Raw genomic sequence first — 21,995 nt, forward strand, 5'->3', positions numbered from 1 at the left:
TCAAATTTTTAACTTTAACTCAGAAGCAAAAACAAGAGTAACTGTAGCAGCAGCAAAGGATATCCACTCCGTTAGTTATGAGAAATGCAAGGTGTTACTCAACGGATATTTAAATGTTGCTTAAAACAACATGTTCATTGACACATTCCAGTTACATTGTATGTACACTTCTCAAACATATCTTTCATCCTTCCCCTACTGAAATATCGGGGGTACCCTCAAAAAAGCCTTTTAAGCAAAATACGACCCAGTGCTTGTCAATTTATGGATTTTATTACAACGGGTCCATTGTTCTTGTCTAAAACGTTCTCTAACCTCCATGATTCGTATCTTGTTCCCCCATGAGGAGACCAGCAAGCACCTCTTGTTGTAGATTGTGTGATAAGCCAGCCCGGTTACAGTGTCTTCATGACGCTTCTTGGTCTGTTCATCTGGATACTTCTTATACAGCTGCCCACTGCCGAAATCCCACACTTTTATAGAACCTAATTCCAAAAAAAGGTGTTGCTTGTATGAAAATCTACAGGTCTAGTTATACTCATTGAAAAACAAACAATACACAGTCATTGACCACGTTTCCTGGCCAATGATTATTCAAAAATCAAGCTTACTTCAGGCCTGTCTACTTTCATGCACTTGAGCAGTGACTCATTGAGCTTGAAAACGCCAAGAAGCTTCTTGCTAACAGTTAGTAAGTAAGTAAGTAAGTAACAACTTTATTTATAGAGGGTAACACATAACAGTAAAAAACTGACGAACCAGTGGCCTTCTATCCTAAGTTAAAAATTAAAAACTATTTACACTTATAAGATAATAAAAATTACAAAACAGAATACAGCTAAAATTTAAAGATATGATAAAAGTTAAAAATTTAAAAAATCTAAAACTAGATATGCGCAACTAAAAACTAAGCTAAGAGTTTTTGGACAAAAAATATTTCCTAACAGAAGATTTAAAGGAGCCAATGGAGTCTTTCTTGCGAATGTCTAAAGGGATGTTGACTGTTTGTACATGATCTAATAATTATGTATTATTCATGTATCTAATCTCAGTTAGTAATGCAATATACATAATGTAAGGTAAATCTGTACAGTAACAGTATAATTACATGTATGTAACAATGTCGTGTTTTCTAATGAGAGAGGGGTCTCTTGTCAACACCTGCCACAAATAAATAAAAAACGCCCAGTGGTTTGGCGAAAATCATACTTGTTAATCCATTGCAATTCGTAACTACCATGTTGCCTTTAAACTAAGCTGTAACCATGTAATGAGATTTTACAAACGTAGGGACGAGCACTGGTAGTGTGTGCCAATGTAAAATTTGTAGGTTTTCTTTCATAAAAAATAAAAATAAAAAGTAAAACTGATCAAATTTGAAGAAATCCTTGACTGTAGTACTTTGTTCGGAGTAATGTTACTAACCATTGTATGCTCCAGTGGCGAGCCTGTAGCCAGAGCTGTCAACTGTCATGGCTGTGATCTCAGTGGATGGGCCATGGGCATCAGTTACCTGGTATACAAACTGACCTGTCTCCATTTCCCAAACCTACACAATAATGAAAAGACAAAATAAAAAAGACTTTTTATAGTTGTATCACAAAAATTTGTTAAGATGTTGTTAAATAACGAGGACTACAAAACGGATTGTGCAGCCCTGGTGCTTAGTGTTTTTTTTTTTTCTCTTTTTTTTCTTCTCCTGTCTCAGTTTAGCCAGACAAACAGTTACAAACATGGCAATGCTTTTGTGTTGTACAACTGTGTGCCTAGGGAACCACAAGACCAACTCTGTAAGACCTACAGCTGTAGTGGCGGAAGACCTGCTAGGTCTTCTACTTTTTACTAGCCCCATACATAGACATTTTTTGGGCTTGTCAGGCAAACCCTCCTCGCCTAAAAACGTGCGTGATGAGGTCAAAGAGGGTCTGTGTAGGAGGGTACCCTTTCACATTGCGAAAAAACAAAACAAAAGAGAATTTCAGTTTGTATGTGAGTTCTCAAGTGGATGAGGCACGTTTTGGTAATTTTTGGTGCATACCAAAGTGCTTACAAACTCATTGAAAAATCTGAAAGAATTCCAAGAGTTTGCAAGTGAAGATAAGTTGTGCCACTTCAACAAAACCATTGGCACAGCTCTGTCTGAATGTACAAACATGCTATTTTCCTACACTGCTTGTGCAGTTCATCATGTTAATTGACCTTAGCAGTGACAAGTGAATTTTGTTAATAATGATAATGATCATATACTCTACCTTGAGAATTCCTTCAGTACAACCACTTATGACCTGGTTCATCTGGGGATTATACAGCAGCTGAAAAAAAAAAGGATTAAGACTTCATTAGAATCTGCCTCTTGCAAAATGTTCAAGCATGGGTGTAGTGTGAGAGAAAAGAAAAACACAGAATTTAAATCGTACCTGGCAGATGGGCCTGTCATGAGTGTGTGGCACCTGAAGGGAGTCCTGGATGGCTCTTGTGAGTGGCCAGGTGTCAATCACACTACAACCTACAAATGCATAATTTTAAAGAAATGAGATTCAATAATGACACCAAAACACTTGTGTGAACACCATTCTGCAGAATGGGAGGAAGGAACAATGATTTATTATACCACCATTTTGGGAGATGGGCAGACCTTCTAATCATGCACTAGGATCATCAGGTGCAGAAAAGAACCCATTTCAAGTAAAGACAAGCACGTATCAATCCTTCTAGGAGTGAATATTCAACCACTGTACCACTGCTGATCAGCTACTGTAGAGCACTTGACCTTCAGATAAATAGTACTGATTGAATGATTGTCTGACTGATCAAATGACTGACTGAACGACTGTCTGTAACTTAACTCCCAGCCTTGCAGAGCTTGAGATAAGTAACTTTATGTTATTTTACCAGGGTAGACCATTCAGCAGCAAGTCTGGTGGTATCCATTGTGGGTAGGGGGGGAGGGGAGGGTAGGGTGAGTGTTTTCATACCTGTAATGAGTCTGTCATGCTTAGCATCAAAAAGCATGCAAGAGATGCGTTTTTCCCCTGGCCTCACTTCATTGTCTGTAAATACCTAAAAATAAAATTTACAGCAATACCCTATCAAATTACCGTACATGTCAACCACAAATCATTCATTTTCTTTTGCCAAATATATTTCGTGTATCTCAGAGTGACATTTCCTGCTTTGATGCATTAAACTTGATAAAAACATATACATACAAGTAAAATAATTTAAAATCAAAAAATATTGTAACGATTTTTCACACCAGCATACCTGTAGACATGACAAAGTCTGGATGTCCCACACCCTAAACACCTGAGTTAAAGGGAAGAAATGACACCAATCAGTGAAGTAATACTGTCATTGATGTACATGTATGTGTGGCTAGTGAAAAGAAACTAAAGACGCCTTGTACATTAGTGGGAGGGGAATGATTTTCATGCAAGTCTGAGGGCTTTAAAAAAATGGAAAAATGGAACAGGACAACTGGATAGTATACACTGAAGAAAGCAAAGCAAGTTCAAGTCATGGAACCCCAGAAAAAGTGCACCATTTACAGGGATTTCAAATTGAAATAACATAGTAGGAGGAAATCTCTCTTCACCTGTTCATTTATTTCCTCAGAAAGGTCAGATCATGATTAAGTTGGTGAAACAAACTGGTGCATTAATAAACTTTGTGACAAAAAGTAACGGACCAAAATGCTTGAAATAACCAGTGACTTGCACTGGGCACTGGCTTATTTTGAAAACCTTGCATTAACTGCATTTTACAACTGGCATTTGTGATGAATACTAATAGCATTCCTCACTCGTGCTGTTGATAAGCTGATGAGTTGCTGATCCTTTTCATTAACTGCGACATCAACAATGGTGAACAGATGGCCAAGAAGCTTTCCTGCAAGTGAACATCCATTCAATGGCCTTATTAGAAATACGTTGAGGAAGAAGACATCCATAGATCAAGTAGGCTGTAGCTATTAGTTCCTAAGAGTGTTCCATCAACTATTCTACATTCTCCATCCTGAACATGAGGCTGACAAAAGGCCAGAGGGGGGGTTGAGGGGGATGTGAACAGAGAAATCATCAGATTGAGGGTACAGCGCAGGGTGCAAAGAAAACCAATTTGCACACGGCAGCGTCAAATGATACACCACAATATTCTCAGAACAAAACATTGTTTTGTTCCAGAAAATATCTATGACCTGCCCACAAAAGGTTTTTGAATTGCATCTCCCAGTTTAGCTTCATACATGTACTTTGCCTTAAAACCTTGGCTTTTGAAACCTCCTTCACCTTGGAATATTTCATGACCTACATTAGATTGGGGTGGGAATTAATATTTTGGAAATGCACATTATGATCATTACATTCTGGGCAAAAGAAATTATAGCGGAGCTCTGGCGGCTCGAAGGGTCGCCAAGCGGAGCCCCATACTCATATAGGAAAGAAAAGGAAACCAATGAGTTGATTTTCTCATGGTTATCATGGCTAGCGGTATTGCTCGTGGGCGCGTACGCACGATGGCGACGGCGACGGCGACGACGTGGCGGCCATACTCCAAATAATAGATTGACAGAGACATGCAGCCTTGGTTTACCGTGAACTTCTTTGACATCGGACATCCATGTTATGATCAATTGACACCTGTCAAAACAAGGTATCTGTTGACCAGTATCACGTGACCATATCGTGGGCTCAAGTTTACAGGTCACGTATTTTCTTAAGTTGACCGCTGACCAAGTGCTGGTTTTTGATTGGATCGTGGGCTCATGTCAGGTTAACTTGTTGAAAACAGGGCAGGATTGTTTGGAAGCCAGTTAACACTAACCCAGGATTAAAAGTTAACCGAATTACAACTTTTTCTTCTATACAAATGTTTTTTGCTGCTTTGTTTTGTGTATATGGTGATTATTAAACTCAAAACAGAAGGCCAAACAATATGTATAGAGAGAAAACCTCACCCCAAAGTTACATGAAATCAAAATTCTACCTTTTCTGGGGTTAGCTTAATTGAGCTCTGAACAACCCGGCCCAGGAGCTACGCTTTTAGACTGGCCTAAATCTATACATTATTTTCAGTTTACCTGTTGGCCTTGTGAATATGAGTGGATGCCACACTCTGATAACCTTGTCTGCCCCTGGTACATGCAAACAACAATCCTTGAGTCTGAGCATTTCAATCCAAGTTGGATCTTACATCCATCCACTGGTCAAAGCAACTATATGTAACCTGTCCTATAGAGTACATGTATGTGACACCTACATGTAAAAGTAAATGTATGTGTGGTGCTTTTTTCTGTAATTTCGGTAAGGTCATGGCTTGTAGCTGTGCCAGCATCACTTACAGCGTATCACCATCAATCTTCTCTATTATCTCTTAGGCATAAAGATGAACTTCAGTTATGAATTTCTGTTACATTTTAGAATGTTTGGTTTTTTTTCAAAATTCTGTTGCAACATCTCTGTCTCTTGTGTGGGAATCCCCCTCCCCAAAACTCAGGACACAGTTGTTCAAACATGTAAAATACTATACAGTGGATAACTCACTATCTAATGGATAATACAAATCACCCTTTAGACAACTACAAGTAGGGCCAGAACAACATAACACCAGATATGATGTCTGTATGTAGCAGCAGAAAAAAGTTGAAATGGACACCTTAAACAGTACCAAAAGATACAACAAGTCTAGAATGTAACACAAAGATCTCCATCAGAGCTAGAAGGTGTGCATGTGTGATGATGTCCTTATAGACCATAAATGTATGTAAAGTTTGCTTAAACTGATCTTTAAGACCTCAAAAGTTTCAAACTTGAAGAAAGCCTTGATAAATTCAGAGTATTGAAAGGGCTAACCTGCGGGTCTGAAACAACAGACAACTGTTACAGATGCGGCACAAAATGGCGAGTAGATAGAAATGTATGATTGTAATGGACCTACAAAATGGCTCTCATTGAATATGCCCTGCCTCCCATAGCCTGGGATTAAAAACAGGTATTTTAAAATCAATGAATATAAAACTGTATATTCACCAGCTGTGATTATGACATTAGCTTTTGTACAGTAATCAAAGCAGTTGACTCCCTTTGGAACAGCAAGCTCTCTGACAGGGCTGAAAATCAAGAGAAGTACAGAAATCTCATGTGGACTTTACTTATACTGGCAAGCCAATAACACACACAGACAACACTGGTAGTGCAAAGTATTTCACCTGTTATCCAAAACTCTTTCAATGCTTCCCAAGATAAAAGAACAACTGCTGCTTGGCGAACAAGATCCAAACATCTCCAGTTGAGGAAAATACTTTAGCTAAAATAAAGTAATGAGAAGGATTATTTTAAGCTCTCATTTTTTTTTTGTAATTTGGGAACTCTCACACATATACATGTACTGCTACACACAGGTGACAGCAATAAGAACAAATGTAGGTAAGTATCATGCTGGGTCTCCCAGAGGAGAGCTAGGACTGATGATGATGATGACCATGCTGGGTCATAACTGACAATATATTTAGAGCCCAGCAAGCTTTGTTCATTAATTCTTTGAGGAAAACAATTCAAGGCCACAAGCCATCTAAGGGATGTCAGAGCAACCAAAGTGGAGAGGGGTCTCTACACTTTGCACAAAAAAGTGTACATTTTCAGCTATATGTACAAGGTTCATGAGTATGTGACTTTTCCATTCCTACGTGTCATTTTGTTCTTGTCACCAAACATGATACAGGCCTGTCATAATTACATGTACATACTCCTGATGCATCATTTGTCACTTTGGGACAAGATTCTGCATGGTTTTCAATAGTTGGGTAGGTAAACCTACAGTTCAGATGACACATTCATAAATATATGCATATCACTAATACACCTTTTACAAGACCTGATGGTGAAACTTACAATAATTAGGCCCTGCTCCCAATGTGTGGCTTTTCACACACAAATATGCACCACTTGTCCACAAAATATACAGGTTTGATTTTACGATGATTAGTCTCCTCAGAGGTGTTATTAATATTGTACTTAAGGTTTCCTACAGTTGAATTTCATTACACACAGAAGACATATCCCAAACCTTGATCACCCAGTCATCGTGGAATTTTCGTCCTTGTATTGCACTATGAAGAAAGAGAGAAGTATATAAGTCAGTTAATGAAGCCACAGCTAACCCTCTAACACCAAATAAGTAACCTACACTGTACACATGCTGACAATGTAGCAATCAAGTGTGCTTAACAGCATATTGCAGATTGCATACTTTCTTTCCACACTGATTACTGATCAATAATTATTACATTATTAATATAACATGTGTATTTAATTTTCTTCTTTCCACTCCGGGGTGTTGAACTGCTTTGCAAATACATGTATGATAGTGATAAAAATTACTGTAAGGCTTTACAAAGATAAAATGAAACCATTATTTATACAGGTGTTTATACTTACTAGGTTAGTTTGCTTGGATCAATAGTCACAAGCTGAGAATCTGTTTTCCCAGGTGCAGTTGCGTTCTTCATATGAAGGTCCTTAGAAGACACTGTCATCATGTTTACGTACCCTTGTTTAGAAAGAATACAAGTACATAGTAAAGTAAGGTATCAAAGAATAATTCACAAAACAAATACATGTACCAGACAAAGCTAAACTAAAAGAACTTTTCTCATTTAACAAAGTTGAATCTTAAACTTGTAGAATTAAAAGCTCTAACTTATATTAATAAAATTACATTTATTGCTGAGAATTTTCTGTTATTTCCATGCCATTATATTATTACCTATTTTATTATACGAAGTAATACCATCTGTAAATGAAAATACCAAAAAACTTGATGTTGTTGTCAAGTACACATGCATCACACAACAGCCAATAGACAAATTTTTTGACCAGTTTGGATAGCACAAAAAAACAAATATGGCTGTTATTTCAGTTCTCAGCGGTTGACAAAAAAAAAAAAAAAACAAACTGACAGGGTCATTCTGTACTGTGTTCACCTTGGTTGCAAGTCTTCTCAAAAAGAAGAATATGTTAAATATGATTTATTGAAGGCTTTACTGAAATACAATGGCTATTGCTAAACTTCAAAAAGGTACAGTGGCAGTAAAGCTAGATTTTTGGGGAAGAAAATTCAGGACAAAATTAAATAAAGGACAAAAATATATACATGTATGTCAAAATAACTTCTTGTCTCTTCATGAAGGTCACACGGTTTTTTGTAAAAACAGCTTAAAACCTACAGTACCTTGGTCATCTCCAAAAAGAATTGTGTCTTCATTCATTGATTCAGTCTTCCATGGAATATAGATCATACACTGAGGGGAGTTTTCCATTGGCTTGATTTGATAAATGGTCTTTATAGGTAAAAAAAAAAATAGTAAGCTTTGTTTAGTTAAAAAAAAAAATTATTTCAGTATCAATATAGAAAGAAAAAAAAACATCAGTTTTAGGTTCTGGTTTGTTGTTTTGCCTAAGTAGCCACCTTAGCAATCAGTGGTGTTTCTAAAGAAGTGGTTAAGCCTAGACAACACTGCACAAGCATAGTGATAGTGTATAGTTTGTTTTTGCAAAGAAAGACAGGATACAAAAAACACATTTTTCCTTGAGGTTGTCCCAAGTCATTGTGTAGTGGCACCAGCCTTACTTCACCTGCACGTCCAAATTTTCTACTTGGCTGTCAGTTTAGTGAAAGATAAAATCTGTTAGCCCCCACAAGCTAGGGGAAAGGGGAAGTATTGTTTAGGGAATCCTGAAGGTAATTCAGTCAGAAGTGCACACATTTATTTTAGAATCAAAATTTCATTAAATTGCTTCAAACACTAACCAATTGCTTTCTCTTTGCTCTGTAGTCCCATAAAGACAATGCTCTTTCAGATGTAACCTGATGTCACCAAACAAAACAAAAATATATTATTTATACCAGTAAATCTATTTTACAACATTAAGCTACATTTTGTACATCAACATGTTATGTTTTCTTGAAACATTATCTTCAGTCTTACCACGGTTGTCGTAGTTCAAGAAAGTTATAAAATTAATGTCAATGATATCAAGAGGCATGTATGGCGTTTCATTGCGGACAAAAATAAACCTAAAAAAAAGAAGTGACTTACTTGGTACTTGGAGAAATAAACAGTGAAATTAAAAATATGTGGCCAAATAAATAAAATTTTACTTAAAAAAAAAAAGAAATGGTCCACGATAATAAAAAATGTGGTTTTAGGTTTAAACATTGATGAAAAAATATGGTCAAAGCAAAAGTGCTGTGGAGCGGAAAAGTTAACATCGAGAAAATAAAAAAAACTAGTCAAGAGGAAGCAGAAACTGATTAGCACCTCAACTGGATGTAAGAGGGTATCTCCTTACATGGCATCAGAGGAAGTGGTACTTAGGCTACTTTGCGACAACGACAACAACATTGACAGTGTTCATTGGTATTCTTCTGATTGACGGACCAAAAAGACTGAGGTATCACAAGACGCTGAATTGAACTGTTCTTCAGAACTTTCTATCAGCCTTCCTAAGGAGAGCTTCCTCTTGACTAGTTTTTTTTTTCTGTGTTAATCTGTCCGCTTCACTGCACTTTTGCGTTGTCCATATTTTTTCGTCAATTCTTAAACCTAAAACCACATTTTTTATTCTCGTGGACCATTATTTTTTTTAAAGTAAAATTTTATTTATTCGACCACATATTTTTAATCTCACTGTTTATTTCTCCAAGTAAGTTACTTCTTTTTTTTTTAGGTTTGTTTTTGCCTGCAACGAAACGCCATAAGCATGTAACGTAAATTTTAGAGTATTCATTACAAAAAGCAACAAAACTTTATTTAACCATGGTTACAGTGCCTCTCCCCACCCAAGTGTACAAATAGGTACCGGCAAATTCAATGCTGGAGGTAACCTTGCAATGGACTAGCTTGCCATCTAAGGGGAGTAGAAATACTCTTAGTCACTTCATACTATACAGAAACTGGACACAAGTGCCGGCCTGATGGGCCTCTTGGCTTGTATGCAGACTTTAACTTTACCATACAGCACTACACACCCTACTGTTGCCACCCAGGAAAGTTTTGTAATGATTAGTTTTTGACAACTTTTTGACATATTTTTGACAACTTCTAATGGCTTCCGTTTCAAATGGCCAATCAAACTGCAAAAACTCATCACTGGTTTTGAGCATCCACAGGTTGAAACTTTTAAAATTTCCATGAGAGTGAATGATGAATTTCAAAATTTAACATCTCGTCCCATGACAGTTTCCAAGTTTTGGTTGGCTGCTGCAAATACATGTAGAGGCCAGTAAGACGTTGTCAAAAAGATGTCAAAATTAAATCAAAAGTGGCAATGGTATGGTGCATAACAATGTAATTCATGGTTAACACATCAGTTGGAAATCAATAAGAGAATTAACAACTATGCAAACAAGTCTTTATCCTAGAGTTCAATTTTCATGTAATGCACATGTAGCATGTGCAGTTACAATAAATGACCACAAAGTTCTTTGACAGCTTCTGGAAGTGACCTACCGCTATCCTCCTAAGACTTGGCAAAAAGCCACAGCCTGTAACCCATGATGACTCCTGACAGAAGGGAAAAAAGAGAACATTAAAATAATTCACTGCACAAGGAAACAATTCTATTCAGCATTCACAATGCAAATTGTATACCACACAGGTGAGGATAGAAGTTAGAAGGCTGGATTATGTGGGTTTTATATTCTAATAAACCTAGGTAACTAATGCCAAATGAAGTTAAAATGGAGCAAGAATTTTGTAAAGCACAGTTTATGACATGCAAAACTGGTCCAGAATGAAAAGAAGTATTCTGACTGGTTCCCTGAGCAGTCTGAACCTCGCAGTACAGACTGCAAATTGCTTTTTCCATGCAAACATTGCACAAAAGAGAAAGAGTTCGCCTTTTTTCCTTTGAGTTTGGTGGATACCTTGAGCAACATGTACATTTTTATTGAAGTGACCTTGAAAAATGAATGCGAATTCTTAATTTAGCACAAGTGTTTACCAAAAACTGACCAAGCTATGCATAAATTTATCGGTCAATTTTTCACCGAGCCATTATTAGAATTTTTTTGACTAGCTTGTTTAGTCCATATTGAGGAAGATTGGCCTTGTTATTTATTTTTTGCAAGTACACTGTAAATGAGCCCTGCTTGTGACTCGGTCCATAAACTTGTAAAAAATAAAATACAAAACAGCTCAAACAATAATTCCCCATATTGGACCTCTCTCACTACAGTAGTTCAAAAACACTATGTATGTTGCATCAAGCTGCATGGTTAAAAAACATTTTTACCTCACAGTTAGTAAACACTTGATTTGACCAGAGCCGTTTACCTTTCAGTTGTAATTTGATTTTTTTCTACAACAAAAAACTATCAGCTATTGCACATACACTGACATGCTAGCTTCAATGCTGGTGGCATGAATTGTGATATCATTTTTGAATTTACTCTACAAAATAATATATCAAAGGTCTTGGGTTGTAAGTGGATGAGAAATAAGACAGTTGCTATCAGATTAGCAACATCCTACAGTATATAATTATGCAAGTGTCTCCATCTCATCTGTGATTGTTTTGCATTAAAATACTGCCATGTAAAATAAGCTATAGATGTATATGTAGGTAGTTATGAGTCAGTTAGTAAAAGAATTACTTAGTGATTAACTCACATTCAAGTCAATGCAGGACTGGAGTCGAAACTGTAAAATAGAACATCAACAATTAACCAACTACCAAATATGCAAAGATCAACATACATGTACAGTAGCCAAATACACATGTAGCAAAAGTCACGATTACATATATTGTACATATATGTACTTTGGATTGGTTATACCAGGATTTGAAATCTTTTTGTTGCACAATGAAAGTACCAGTACCAGTGCATCAGAGGCATTGATCAGAAGGAGATTCCTACTGACATGGCACTTACTGGAATGTCTGTCATACCCTAGCCTGTACATGTAGAGGTTTACAGTAAGGCATTTTATCTTGAACTTCTAAAGCTGTCCATGTACTTATTTTGGTATTTTCTGAAAATTTTTTTCCAGTGAGCATCCCTCTCACTTTCATGTTATGTAAAATGTTGGTCCCCCCATCCTGGATCAAAGGTACAGTACATGTACCTTTATCACTCAGTGTTTCAGCCAGAAAATTTAAGTTGAGGGTCAAAGTGGCCCCTGAAGACCGTTTTTAGGGGCCATTATTTTAAGAAAGGGGGCAATAAATAACAATTGGTAAAAAAAAAGTCGCCAAATGCAAATTTTTGGTTGCCACATACTAGTATGAAGGATCTGTGCATTACAAGAGAACAATCCATATGCATACATGACCTAGTCAAAGATCAAGGGTTTGCAATACACTATATAGGGCGATTTCAAGCACAATCAGCTATTTAGAAGTTTTCAGGTGTGAGAGAATCAATACAGCAAAGCAAAAGGATGCATTGACTTCTTTTCTCATGTTGAATGTTTTAGAAGCAAAGATCTTTCAATATGGTTTTCTAGAAGGACATAATATGTGTTTACTGCAAAACAGTCATATTTTTTGCGACCGTGGGTGATGGTCAATATTCGAAAGGTCTGGAGCGAGTGTCATAATGCTGAGGAAGAATGGGGAGAGGCGCTAAAAAATACGACTGTCTGCCATGCATATGTTAAATTTGTTCAAAGTTACCCATTCTTCCAGCAACAGAAAATTCCCATTGGTTTAATACTGACACAACCTGTCATCAAATGTCACTCACACCTCATCAAAAAGATATAGACGCCATATCAGTTTCACAGTAAAGTCAGTAATTCTCGTGGGAAAATAGATGATGTTGACTTGGATGCGCTTCCGAGCGATTTAGCAGGGGTCCACTGGTAAAAATTATCATTTTACTTTCAGTGTGAATGGCTAGCTCACCAAACACATTGGCAATATTCCTTGAAATTCATAACTGAAGACGGGAACGTTGGGTTTCTCAACAGCCATTCGCATGCATGAATGACCCCAAAAGCAAGCAAATAAACATGCAAACAAATTATTTCTACACGTATTTGTCTTGGGGCAATGGACTGAACAAGACTTAAACGTCCAATAAACCTTATAATTTTGTAAGGTAATAAGTTATAAGTTTTATAGGATTAAGCATTGTTCAGTCCGTAGCCCCAAGAAAAACAGGAAAAATTCACGCAGAAATAATTTGTTTGTGTGTAGATTTCAATAGCAATTTCAATAGCCTGTTCCAGGCTCTCGGTCAGTGGGGACAATCGAAAAAGCAGGCGCAGGATGAGTCGGGTCTGGTAAAAAAAAGGAGAGGTTGTGAGAAGGAAAGCCTTTTAGCATTGTTTTAAAAACTTCCAGTATACCAGCTACAGTATACCCTCTGATTGGTTAATTTTGACACTTTATATCAACACCTTGTCTTTTTGTCTAACGCCAAGTGACGTTGAGCATGGCGAGTGCATTATGCATGTGTGATTTTGAGGACTCTCAATTTACTCAGATTGTGGAGAGTTGTGTTAAGGATTACCCAAACGTAAAAGTGCTCAGAATGGAGCAAAGTTGCAAAATTGCAAAATTGCCTGAACTAAGCTGAACAATGGCATATACAACACGCAAAACAGTCAACAGACTTGCGCGTAAACAGCTACATTTGAATCATGTGGTACCAGAACGACCAAAGGAGGAATGAACCTATACATTGAGCAAGAGAAACATAAGCCCCATCAGATCGCTGCAAGAAACATAAGAATGTCTCTAGACAAACGTATAGCTTTCTCAAAGTAAAGCTACGGCATCTCCAAAGAAAAATGTATGAAGGCAAATACATGTATGTTATCCGTGATAAGAATCAACCTACTGTACTTGCAAACAGTTCTAATCATAGCTGGGCCCGCCATCGCAATACAGAATTCGAATGCAAGTAAACAAACATGTTCACAGTAAATTTCACATTATTTTTGTCCCTCGAAAGCAAATACGTGGAGACTTAAAAGCATATCTTGCAACAGAAATGAGCCTAAACAATACATAAACACATGGCAAATTACAGCGGTGAAAAACTCTACGAAGCGACATGGAGATAACAGAGGAATTCATGTAGACCTATGCCCTCTAAAAATTTGCCATAGCACGGTCTAACGGCTCAACTCTACTGTAAGTTCCTCCTTATAACACAAGATGAAATGCCCCTCATAAACACAAGTGAAGCAACAAAAAGGTCCAGTGACCAAACAGAGAACGGCAAATGTACAAATGTCAGGAACCATAGAAGTCGTGTAGGCTAGTTAACCCCATTTTACATTTTCCCTGTTGACATCACTTAAGGCTAACGAGCGTTGAGGACTTCTCGAAGACACTGAACTGGTAGACAAATGTTCTCAAGCTCTTTTTGCTGCTGGTGAAATTCCAGTTGGGGAGTTGGGTGAAATTTGCTTCGCTCTAGCGGTGTCCACGTTTGCTAGTGCGGTAACTTTCTTGAAAGTACTGTAAATTCTGGCCAAAGTCCTCACACAAGTCAGACAGCTAACATCAGAAAGCTTTTCGTTTTGCACAAGCTTGTACCCCAGGGAATCCACAACATCGGCTGTCACAAAAATACTCATTGCCACTGTAAGCCAGCAATTCCTTGTTTCGAATGATGTTAAAAAGCGAAACTCTAGGAACTTTCGTTCCTTGGCAAGTCACATTTTTCTTGCAAAATCTACAGCATTTCAAGGGATGAGCTTCAACATTCGAAAAGATTTTAGTCGACAAGGAAGACATAAATAACGATCGCAAGAAGATTAAAACATACTGTGAAGTGGTGATACATGCGCGAGTAACTCAACACCGAAGACACTGACATTTTGACATTTGACATCCTTGAAGTGGTATCTTCTTAAAAGTGGGCGGAATGAGGTTTTTAAAACAATGCTTTCAGGCTCTCCTTCCTACACCCTCTCTCTCTTTTTTTAAAGCAGACCCCGCTTGTCCTGTGCCCACTTTTTTGATTGTCCCCACTGACCGAGAGCCTGGAACAGGCTATAATTTCAAGCCCTGGGATGGCTTTTAAAATGCTATGCCTGTGTTACGCCTGCAGCCTTGTAAAAGGAAAGGGCTAAATTGGACCTTTTTTGTTTTTCTGGGGGCCATCTTTGATTGCAATGCGGGATTCCCGCAATGGCGCGGTCTGGCAGAAACACTGGTCACTGTCAAATTATGTCCATATTCCATCATAACAGCACCTTTGTGCAAGTAGTCCTTTGTTCAGCTTTTTTCTAACTTTCTCTAGAATGATACATGTATTAAACTACCTTTTTGCCCTGCAAAATTAGTCTTAAGTTTTTCAGGAGCAGCATTTAACTACCAGAGACAGTGGGAGAACGTCAGTAGGAGACAACTGTTGTTGCTCTGTTGGATGTTGAAAACTAGCTCAAGCATAGTTTTGGCACTCATATATTAAAACAGCTGCAGCAATTAAATGAATAAGGGTCAAAGAATAAGAGTGCTGTGATCTGCACAAAGTTGTACCTTGCTACTCCACTGACAAATGATGCCCTTCTGTGAGGCAATGATGTAGAAGTCATACTTTGGAACATGAACAATACACTGCACAACATCACGTCTTTTCTTGTCCCCTATCATGTATGAAGGAAAATAAAGGAAAGGAAGTTCTTGGTACACATTTTTTATAAGGTACTTACTGGTCTGTAATTCGTGTTTTTTATGCATAAATTCACTTTAGCTATGCTTCAGCAAAGTGTCTGAAATTTGTCCGAAGTGATGTAGTTACAAACAAATGTTTTGAATACAGTGGTTTAATCTTGTTACCATAAAGAACAAATTATGATAACGAAGAAATTTAACAGCATAATTTCAAAGTATTCAGAGTAAAAGTAAATAGAGTGCTCAGCCAATAGAAGCTAGTGATTTTGCCACTCAGCTAATCATAAGTGAGAAATTTTGCTCTTGATCAGAGAACTTACATGTACATCCTCCATCTCAACAAATCAAAATTCAGTAAATTTCCCCCTGTTGTAATTAAGATTTAGTCCATTGGACAAGTGAAAAGAACTCACAATACAGAACATCATCAAGTACATCTATTTGCCTAGGCGATTGTCTTTGGGAACCATCATATGGTATGTACCACATTATGGTAAAGTCTCCATGCAAGCCAAGTGGCTTTCAGACTAATGTTTACAGTGACTGTATATCTGGTTGCAATAACCAGATTCAAGAAATTAACACTACATGTATTTCTGCTCCCTCCTGGATGCGAATGGGATGCTAGACTATCACCAGGTTACTATCGGTATCAAATTCAGCTTTACCCATTAGTTTATAGGCTTGAAGAGAGAGATTCAACTTGAGAGTCACATATCTTGACAAAGAGCACAATGAATGAGCTGTAGCCAGGGTTTGAACCTAGACATCTCAATCCAATGCATCAGATCAGGGGCCTGTTTCTTGAAAGCCCTGGAAACTTTTTGGGCCCACAAAGCCACTTTTAGTTAATATGCATGTAAAAAGAGAGGGGTGCATAAGCCTGAAACTTCTTGAAACAAGGGAACCTCTGTTCATATTAAGAATATGTGCACTGAATAAAATAGCTCCGTAACCATAAGACTTGAGATTTTGCTATGCCTTTCCAGGTGTGAAAACTTTCCGAGACCTTCAAGAAAATGGACCCCAGGACACCCTCTCCATTATATGTAATCTTCCAAGTCCTCACCTCCTGCCTCTCCTACAGATCTTCTTTTGCTTGTGGTTATAACTGACGATGTGTCTTCGTTTAACAGTAAGTCAGGGACTTCATCAGTGGAACCACCAATACCAAACAGCTAGAAGATTTGACAACAATAATAAAAGGTGTGATGAAAAAGATACAGCACAACTATAATTAACCAGGCATGTGTAATGTTTTTTTGGTGACAAAGTTACCGTGTGAGTCAAAAAACTGTGAACACTTTGATCTGATTTTGACAGGTGAATTATGTACTGACCAACCATGATAAAATTTAGCTCTTATGAGCAAACTGCAAACCAAATTACTGCTGCTGTTTGTGGTTTAGTTTTCTCACCCCTAATTTGCTTTTCCCTTGAGTGCAACACAATAACATTCCATAGATATTTCTGGTTTTCATGGGTTTTCTGAGTTTCGCAGTTAAGAAAAAAGATTTTCAACTTATGGGAAAGGAATCCATCCAATTTGGCTTTAATCATATGACTGCAGCGATTAAGAAAATTAGATTTCTGTAGAGTAGGAGCCTGATTTGCTGATCACAAGTTTGATTACAGACAGAGTTATATGTACATGATGCAAAGTCTGTAATCTTTTGGTAGCTTGATGTGAAGCAAGCCGTATCCAGTTGTTTAGCCCCCAAGTCAATAAGCCCCTAGCCTGTTAGCCCCCAACCTAAAGTCGATTAGCCCCTAAATAAAATGTCTCTTTTAAAATTAGTAAATTATTCTTCTGTCACTCTCCCAACCTGAAAAGTTTGATAGTTGAGCAGACCACTGTATGTAGTTTAAAAGCCCATTTCAGCAATACAACCTATTCCTCTATCAACATACATGCTCAGCAATAAACTTATTTACTGAGTTTAAAAGAAAATTTTGTTTTTTGAGGGCTGATTGACTTCTGGTTAGGGAATAACAGGCTAGGGGCCAACTGACTTGGAGGCTAAATGTCCTACATTCCAGGCAAGCCCATTTGGTCACAAATAGTGTATTTAGAGTTAATAAGTATGGTAATGTACACCACAAAAAATAAAATATATATTATCTATACTTCTCACACACCACTGGCAGCCATGTCAAGCTGACAGCTGCTGCTTGACCTTTATTACAAAATCAAAGCTAATACAAATAGAATTCCACTACATATATTTGAGACTGGAAATAATGAAAAAAAGTTTAAGGCTTACTGTACATTATACTGGCATTGTGTAAAAAGTTAAAATCTTCGGGTGGGTGGACGGGAAAGTCAGCAATTGCAGATGCAACAGAATCAACAACCTGTCCCACAGATCACATGACCTATAGCCAGCGGTGTATGAGAAAAAAAAATTTGCTCATTTATTTTGTTTCACTCAGCCAGTGAAAAACTAGTTTTGTCCCATGGAAGGTCAGTTTGAAATTCCAAGGGGGTGGGGAGTCTCAAATGCCTGAATCACCACTTTAGCCAATACATTGCTGTCCTTGCTGTACTGATTACAGATAAATCGCCTTAAATCCAACCAACACGGGTAATCATATTTAGGCCTATTCCAAACGTTGTGCTACTGTTGTGCCGAACTTAAATGAATTTGGCCCGGCAGTGGCATGACAATAGAACAGCAGTGGTTTCAATGTCAAATTTAATTCAGTTGCACCAAAGATCAGAAGAAGTTTGCTTTGCTGAAGACCATTTTAAATAATGAAAGAAATGGCAGCCAATGCAGCAGGCTATGAATTTTTCAAAGTTAGGCATGCAAGAGTACACTGTTTGAAGCCAAGTTGCACTACTGCTGTGCGGCACGGCAAGGCTTGCCGTGTGAAGTAGTCGTGCCGAAGTTAATTCAGCCTACCAAACTGAGTGGTTTCAAACATCGTGCTACTTGCATTTCGTTCGGCACAGCAGTAGCACAACATTTGGAATAAGCCTTACTTTGTTGTACTGTATTACGTTGAAGTCACATATATACATCTAGGAAAATGAAGTCCCACGATGCAACATTTTCTCTTTGTTGCTGAAACTTCTGACAATATTTTAATAAATTCTTGTAGTGAGGACTTGCTTTTAGCCTACATAATTCATACAGTGTAACTAAGTGAGACATAAACAGTATTGTAATTTGTGAAGGGGTCAGACAATACTGGATTTACAGTTGCCAAGTCTTTAAACAATAATATTTGGCTGTAAAAATCAGCTAGTTAATAAATTCGCATGGAACTGAAGAGAAGTTTACTCTCAGACTACAGTTGTATGTTAACGACGACAAAATAGATCAACATCAAGTCAATAGCCATTGTTTCAAGGTGTTATGGGTCTGTCAAGCAACTCAAGAGATCCGACTGTAAATGGCGCCCTGGTATGTACAGTAACACATGTAGCAATGATAAGCTTATAAGCCATCTAAGCTCATCTAAGTCACAGTCTCACCTCACTCCAGTCCACTTCAGCATCAGGATTCAAGGCTATCTTCCTAAACAAGGCCTTGAGGTCTTGAGTGCTAACGTCGTTGCCAAACAGTTTACGAATCGCTTCGCAAAAAGGCTCATAACCTACAAATTAAAACCATTGATAAGATTAGTTACGTTAGAAGCCTGATTTTAAAAACAACATAGATCTTCGAAAACTCTCGTTCGCAGCTTCCACGTGCGTTCGACGTTCCGATTCCGCTAGCTATATTAACTCACGCTAAAAAATTAATCAGTGATATATACGATAGTACATGCTGATAATCTCAATACTCTTACCGTTTGTCAAACGAGCTTGTAAAATCTGTTGTCTCTCCTCAGGATTGAGTTCTTCGTCGACGTAAGTAAACTCTTGGATAAACTGCTCGAACAAGGCAAGTTTCATGCGAAAGCTTCCCACGGTGTAAGGCCGTGAACTCTGCCTCGAAAGCATCTCGTCGAGGTGAAATGTTCAGCTGTCCTTCCCGTTTGGTATTATTGCGGAACAAAACAACATGGTTTCGTTCCTTTTGTGTTCAATATTTTAGCACCAAGGCACAAACCGCAGTTCAAAGGATTGATTACCACAGCAACACGGTAAATGACAAACAACCAATTAAAATTATTCTTTTGTTAGGAACGCACCAGAATAGCCAATCAGAGAGCCGTTTATTAAAAGTGTTTTTCGGCGGGAAAGAAAAGACGTCTGACAACAAAGGTGTGAAATGATTTCGGCAAGTGAGAACTGTGAATATTCTCTATTGTTTTGGTTGCTTTTTCGTCACAAAGTGCGTCAAAAAGGCTTCTCGAGACGTTGTAGGAGCCAAAGAGTCTTTCTGGTAATTATTATTATCTACTGTATTTTTTGTGTGATATTACCCGGGTATTTACACTTTACTGTTGTGGAAACCTTCCTTCAACAACGGCAATGGGGCCGTTGGCAACTGTTCAAGGTTAAATTATAACTTGAAAATAGCAGGGGATAACAATACAACATAGCTCATACGAACGTTTACTTGGTTTTCCTGTCTCACTTTATATTGATGAAAGGGTAAACGGGAACTGTCTTGATTGTTGGAGTAGGGGCCAGAATGAATTTAGGGACCGTTCATTTTTTATAAGGTAGGGGGGCTGGTGGGATTTGGGGGGGGGGGGCCATGCGAAAAAAATGGCTTTCGAGGGGGGGCCATCCCAAAAAAATAAGGGAAAAAGGGGGGGTCACGTGAAATATTTTAGTAAAACTTTAAAATGGCATGATGTTTGAATATCAAAAAAATTGCTATAGAATAAACATAGAAGGCAGGATACAAATTTATTATAAACTTTCCATTTGCTTTAAAAAAACGTTTGGCGACAAAAAGCATTTGTAGCTACTGAAAAGAAGTATTTAACACTGTTATTTTCGAATGCAACTTTCACTGGCAGTCATCTTCATGCTGCAAGAAGCAGCAATGCTTTCCGTCAGAGTGTACTCTTCAGGGTACATGAAGGTGTAAACATAATCTCTGACTTCCTGCTCAAGGTTGGTGGTGATTCTGCTTCTTGCAGCATTGGTGAAATAATTCCCTTCCAAGAGCTGTGCGATGTATGGCCCATCTCTTCTAAATAACGACGTGGCAACATGCTCAACTTCAATACACTCTTCCGGGACGGCCGTTCTAGGAGGGTACATAAGGCATTGTGGAAGATCATTTCCTAGTGGGTTTCCAACACAGATTCCATAAACTCGTTGGACGTTGTTTTCAGTCCGCTTCCTCTTTCTTTCATTTGACTTTATGCGGTTTTCTTTTTTCCTTCTCCTTTTGTTGATGTGCTGTTTGAGTATGCCCTTGAATATGCTGTTATAATTGCTCTTCTTATTTTCTAGTGCTTCCATGTCCTGCGTGACCTTCGTCAACTTAGCTTCTATAAATTTGATCTGTTTTACATTAAAACTGTGGGCAAATTCTTCGCCCTGCTTTAAAGCAAGCCCATTGGACTGAAAGAGTGTGGAATCGTGGCATTCAACTTTTCCACCATTGCTCTGTGTTCTTTGATGGAGAAGTTCAGTTTTCTTCCATCACTGGGCTTCAACTGGTACCCTGGCATGGAAAACTCACTCGCCCTTTCTGAACAGCCATCCGCACTTAGAAAGATTGCTTCTTTTGCTTGTAAGATGTCGAACTGCCTGGATCGTTCAGCTGTAAACCTTTTCTTAAACGACTCGTCGCTTTCGCCATTATTGCGCATTTTGGAATGAGCCTATTTCATGATTATTATGGACGTGCCCCGTTCTACATCGTGCAAGACATAGCAGCACTCAACTAACTCAAGGAGCTTAAAGCAAAAATACGCACTCAACGTATAGCATCAACCCCATTTTAAAGACGGGGTTTGCAAAAGAGGAGGAAATAAAAAGGAGGAATAAACCTATACATCGAGCAAGAGAAACACAAGCTCGATCAGATAGCTGCAAGAAACATAGGAATGTCTCTAGACAAACGTATAGCTTTCTCAAAGTAAAGCTACGGCGTCTCCGAAGGAAATCGTAGGAGAACAAATATGATATCCATGATAACGATCTACCTACTGTGCTTGCAAACAGTTCTAATCACAGCCGGGCCCGGCGTCACGATATAGAATGCAAGTAAGCAACATGTTCACGGTAAATTTCATATTTTGTCCCTCAAAAGCAAATTCATGGAGATTTAAAAGCATATCTTGCAATAGAAATGAGTCTAAACAATGCATAAACACATGGCAAATTACAGAGGTGTCAAACTCAACGAGTCGACATGCAGATAACAGCGGAAACCATGCAGACCTATGACCTGTAAAAATTTGCCATAGCACGATCTAACGGCTCAACTCCACTAAAATTCCTCC

At 38.0% G+C, this 21,995-nt stretch overlaps 1 protein-coding gene across 2 annotated transcripts in view; it reads right to left on the reverse strand.

Moving 5' to 3' along the window:
* LOC145483505 (WD repeat-containing protein 64-like) overlaps positions 1–19,692 on the reverse strand; it is a 32,248-nt gene extending 12,556 nt beyond the window's left edge. For both annotated transcript variants that reach the window (XM_081462027.1, XM_081462026.1), the window contains exons 1-20: positions 19,431–19,692; positions 19,114–19,235; positions 16,702–16,810; positions 15,498–15,604; positions 11,669–11,698; positions 10,508–10,561; positions 8,806–8,862; positions 8,227–8,335; positions 7,434–7,545; positions 7,063–7,105; positions 6,206–6,303; positions 6,027–6,106; positions 5,078–5,131; positions 3,803–3,888; positions 3,265–3,306; positions 2,976–3,060; positions 2,418–2,506; positions 2,253–2,312; positions 1,426–1,549; positions 316–485 (exon numbers count right to left, since the gene is read on the reverse strand). In XM_081462027.1, coding sequence (XP_081318153.1) covers positions 316–485; positions 1,426–1,549; positions 2,253–2,312; positions 2,418–2,506; positions 2,976–3,060; positions 3,265–3,306; positions 3,803–3,888; positions 5,078–5,131; positions 6,027–6,106; positions 6,206–6,303; positions 7,063–7,105; positions 7,434–7,545; positions 8,227–8,335; positions 8,806–8,862; positions 10,508–10,561; positions 11,669–11,698; positions 15,498–15,604; positions 16,702–16,810; positions 19,114–19,235; positions 19,431–19,584 — 1,785 coding nt within the window. In that variant the 5' untranslated portion in view covers positions 19,585–19,692. The remainder of the gene's footprint in view (positions 1–315; positions 486–1,425; positions 1,550–2,252; positions 2,313–2,417; positions 2,507–2,975; positions 3,061–3,264; positions 3,307–3,802; positions 3,889–5,077; positions 5,132–6,026; positions 6,107–6,205; positions 6,304–7,062; positions 7,106–7,433; positions 7,546–8,226; positions 8,336–8,805; positions 8,863–10,507; positions 10,562–11,668; positions 11,699–15,497; positions 15,605–16,701; positions 16,811–19,113; positions 19,236–19,430) is intronic.
* Positions 19,693–21,995: the final 2,303 nt, after the last annotated feature.

The sequence above is a fragment of the Orbicella franksi genome, chromosome 4 (genome assembly GCF_964199315.1).
Source record: "Orbicella franksi chromosome 4, jaOrbFran1.1, whole genome shotgun sequence".
Taxonomy (NCBI): Eukaryota; Metazoa; Cnidaria; class Anthozoa; order Scleractinia; family Merulinidae; genus Orbicella; species Orbicella franksi.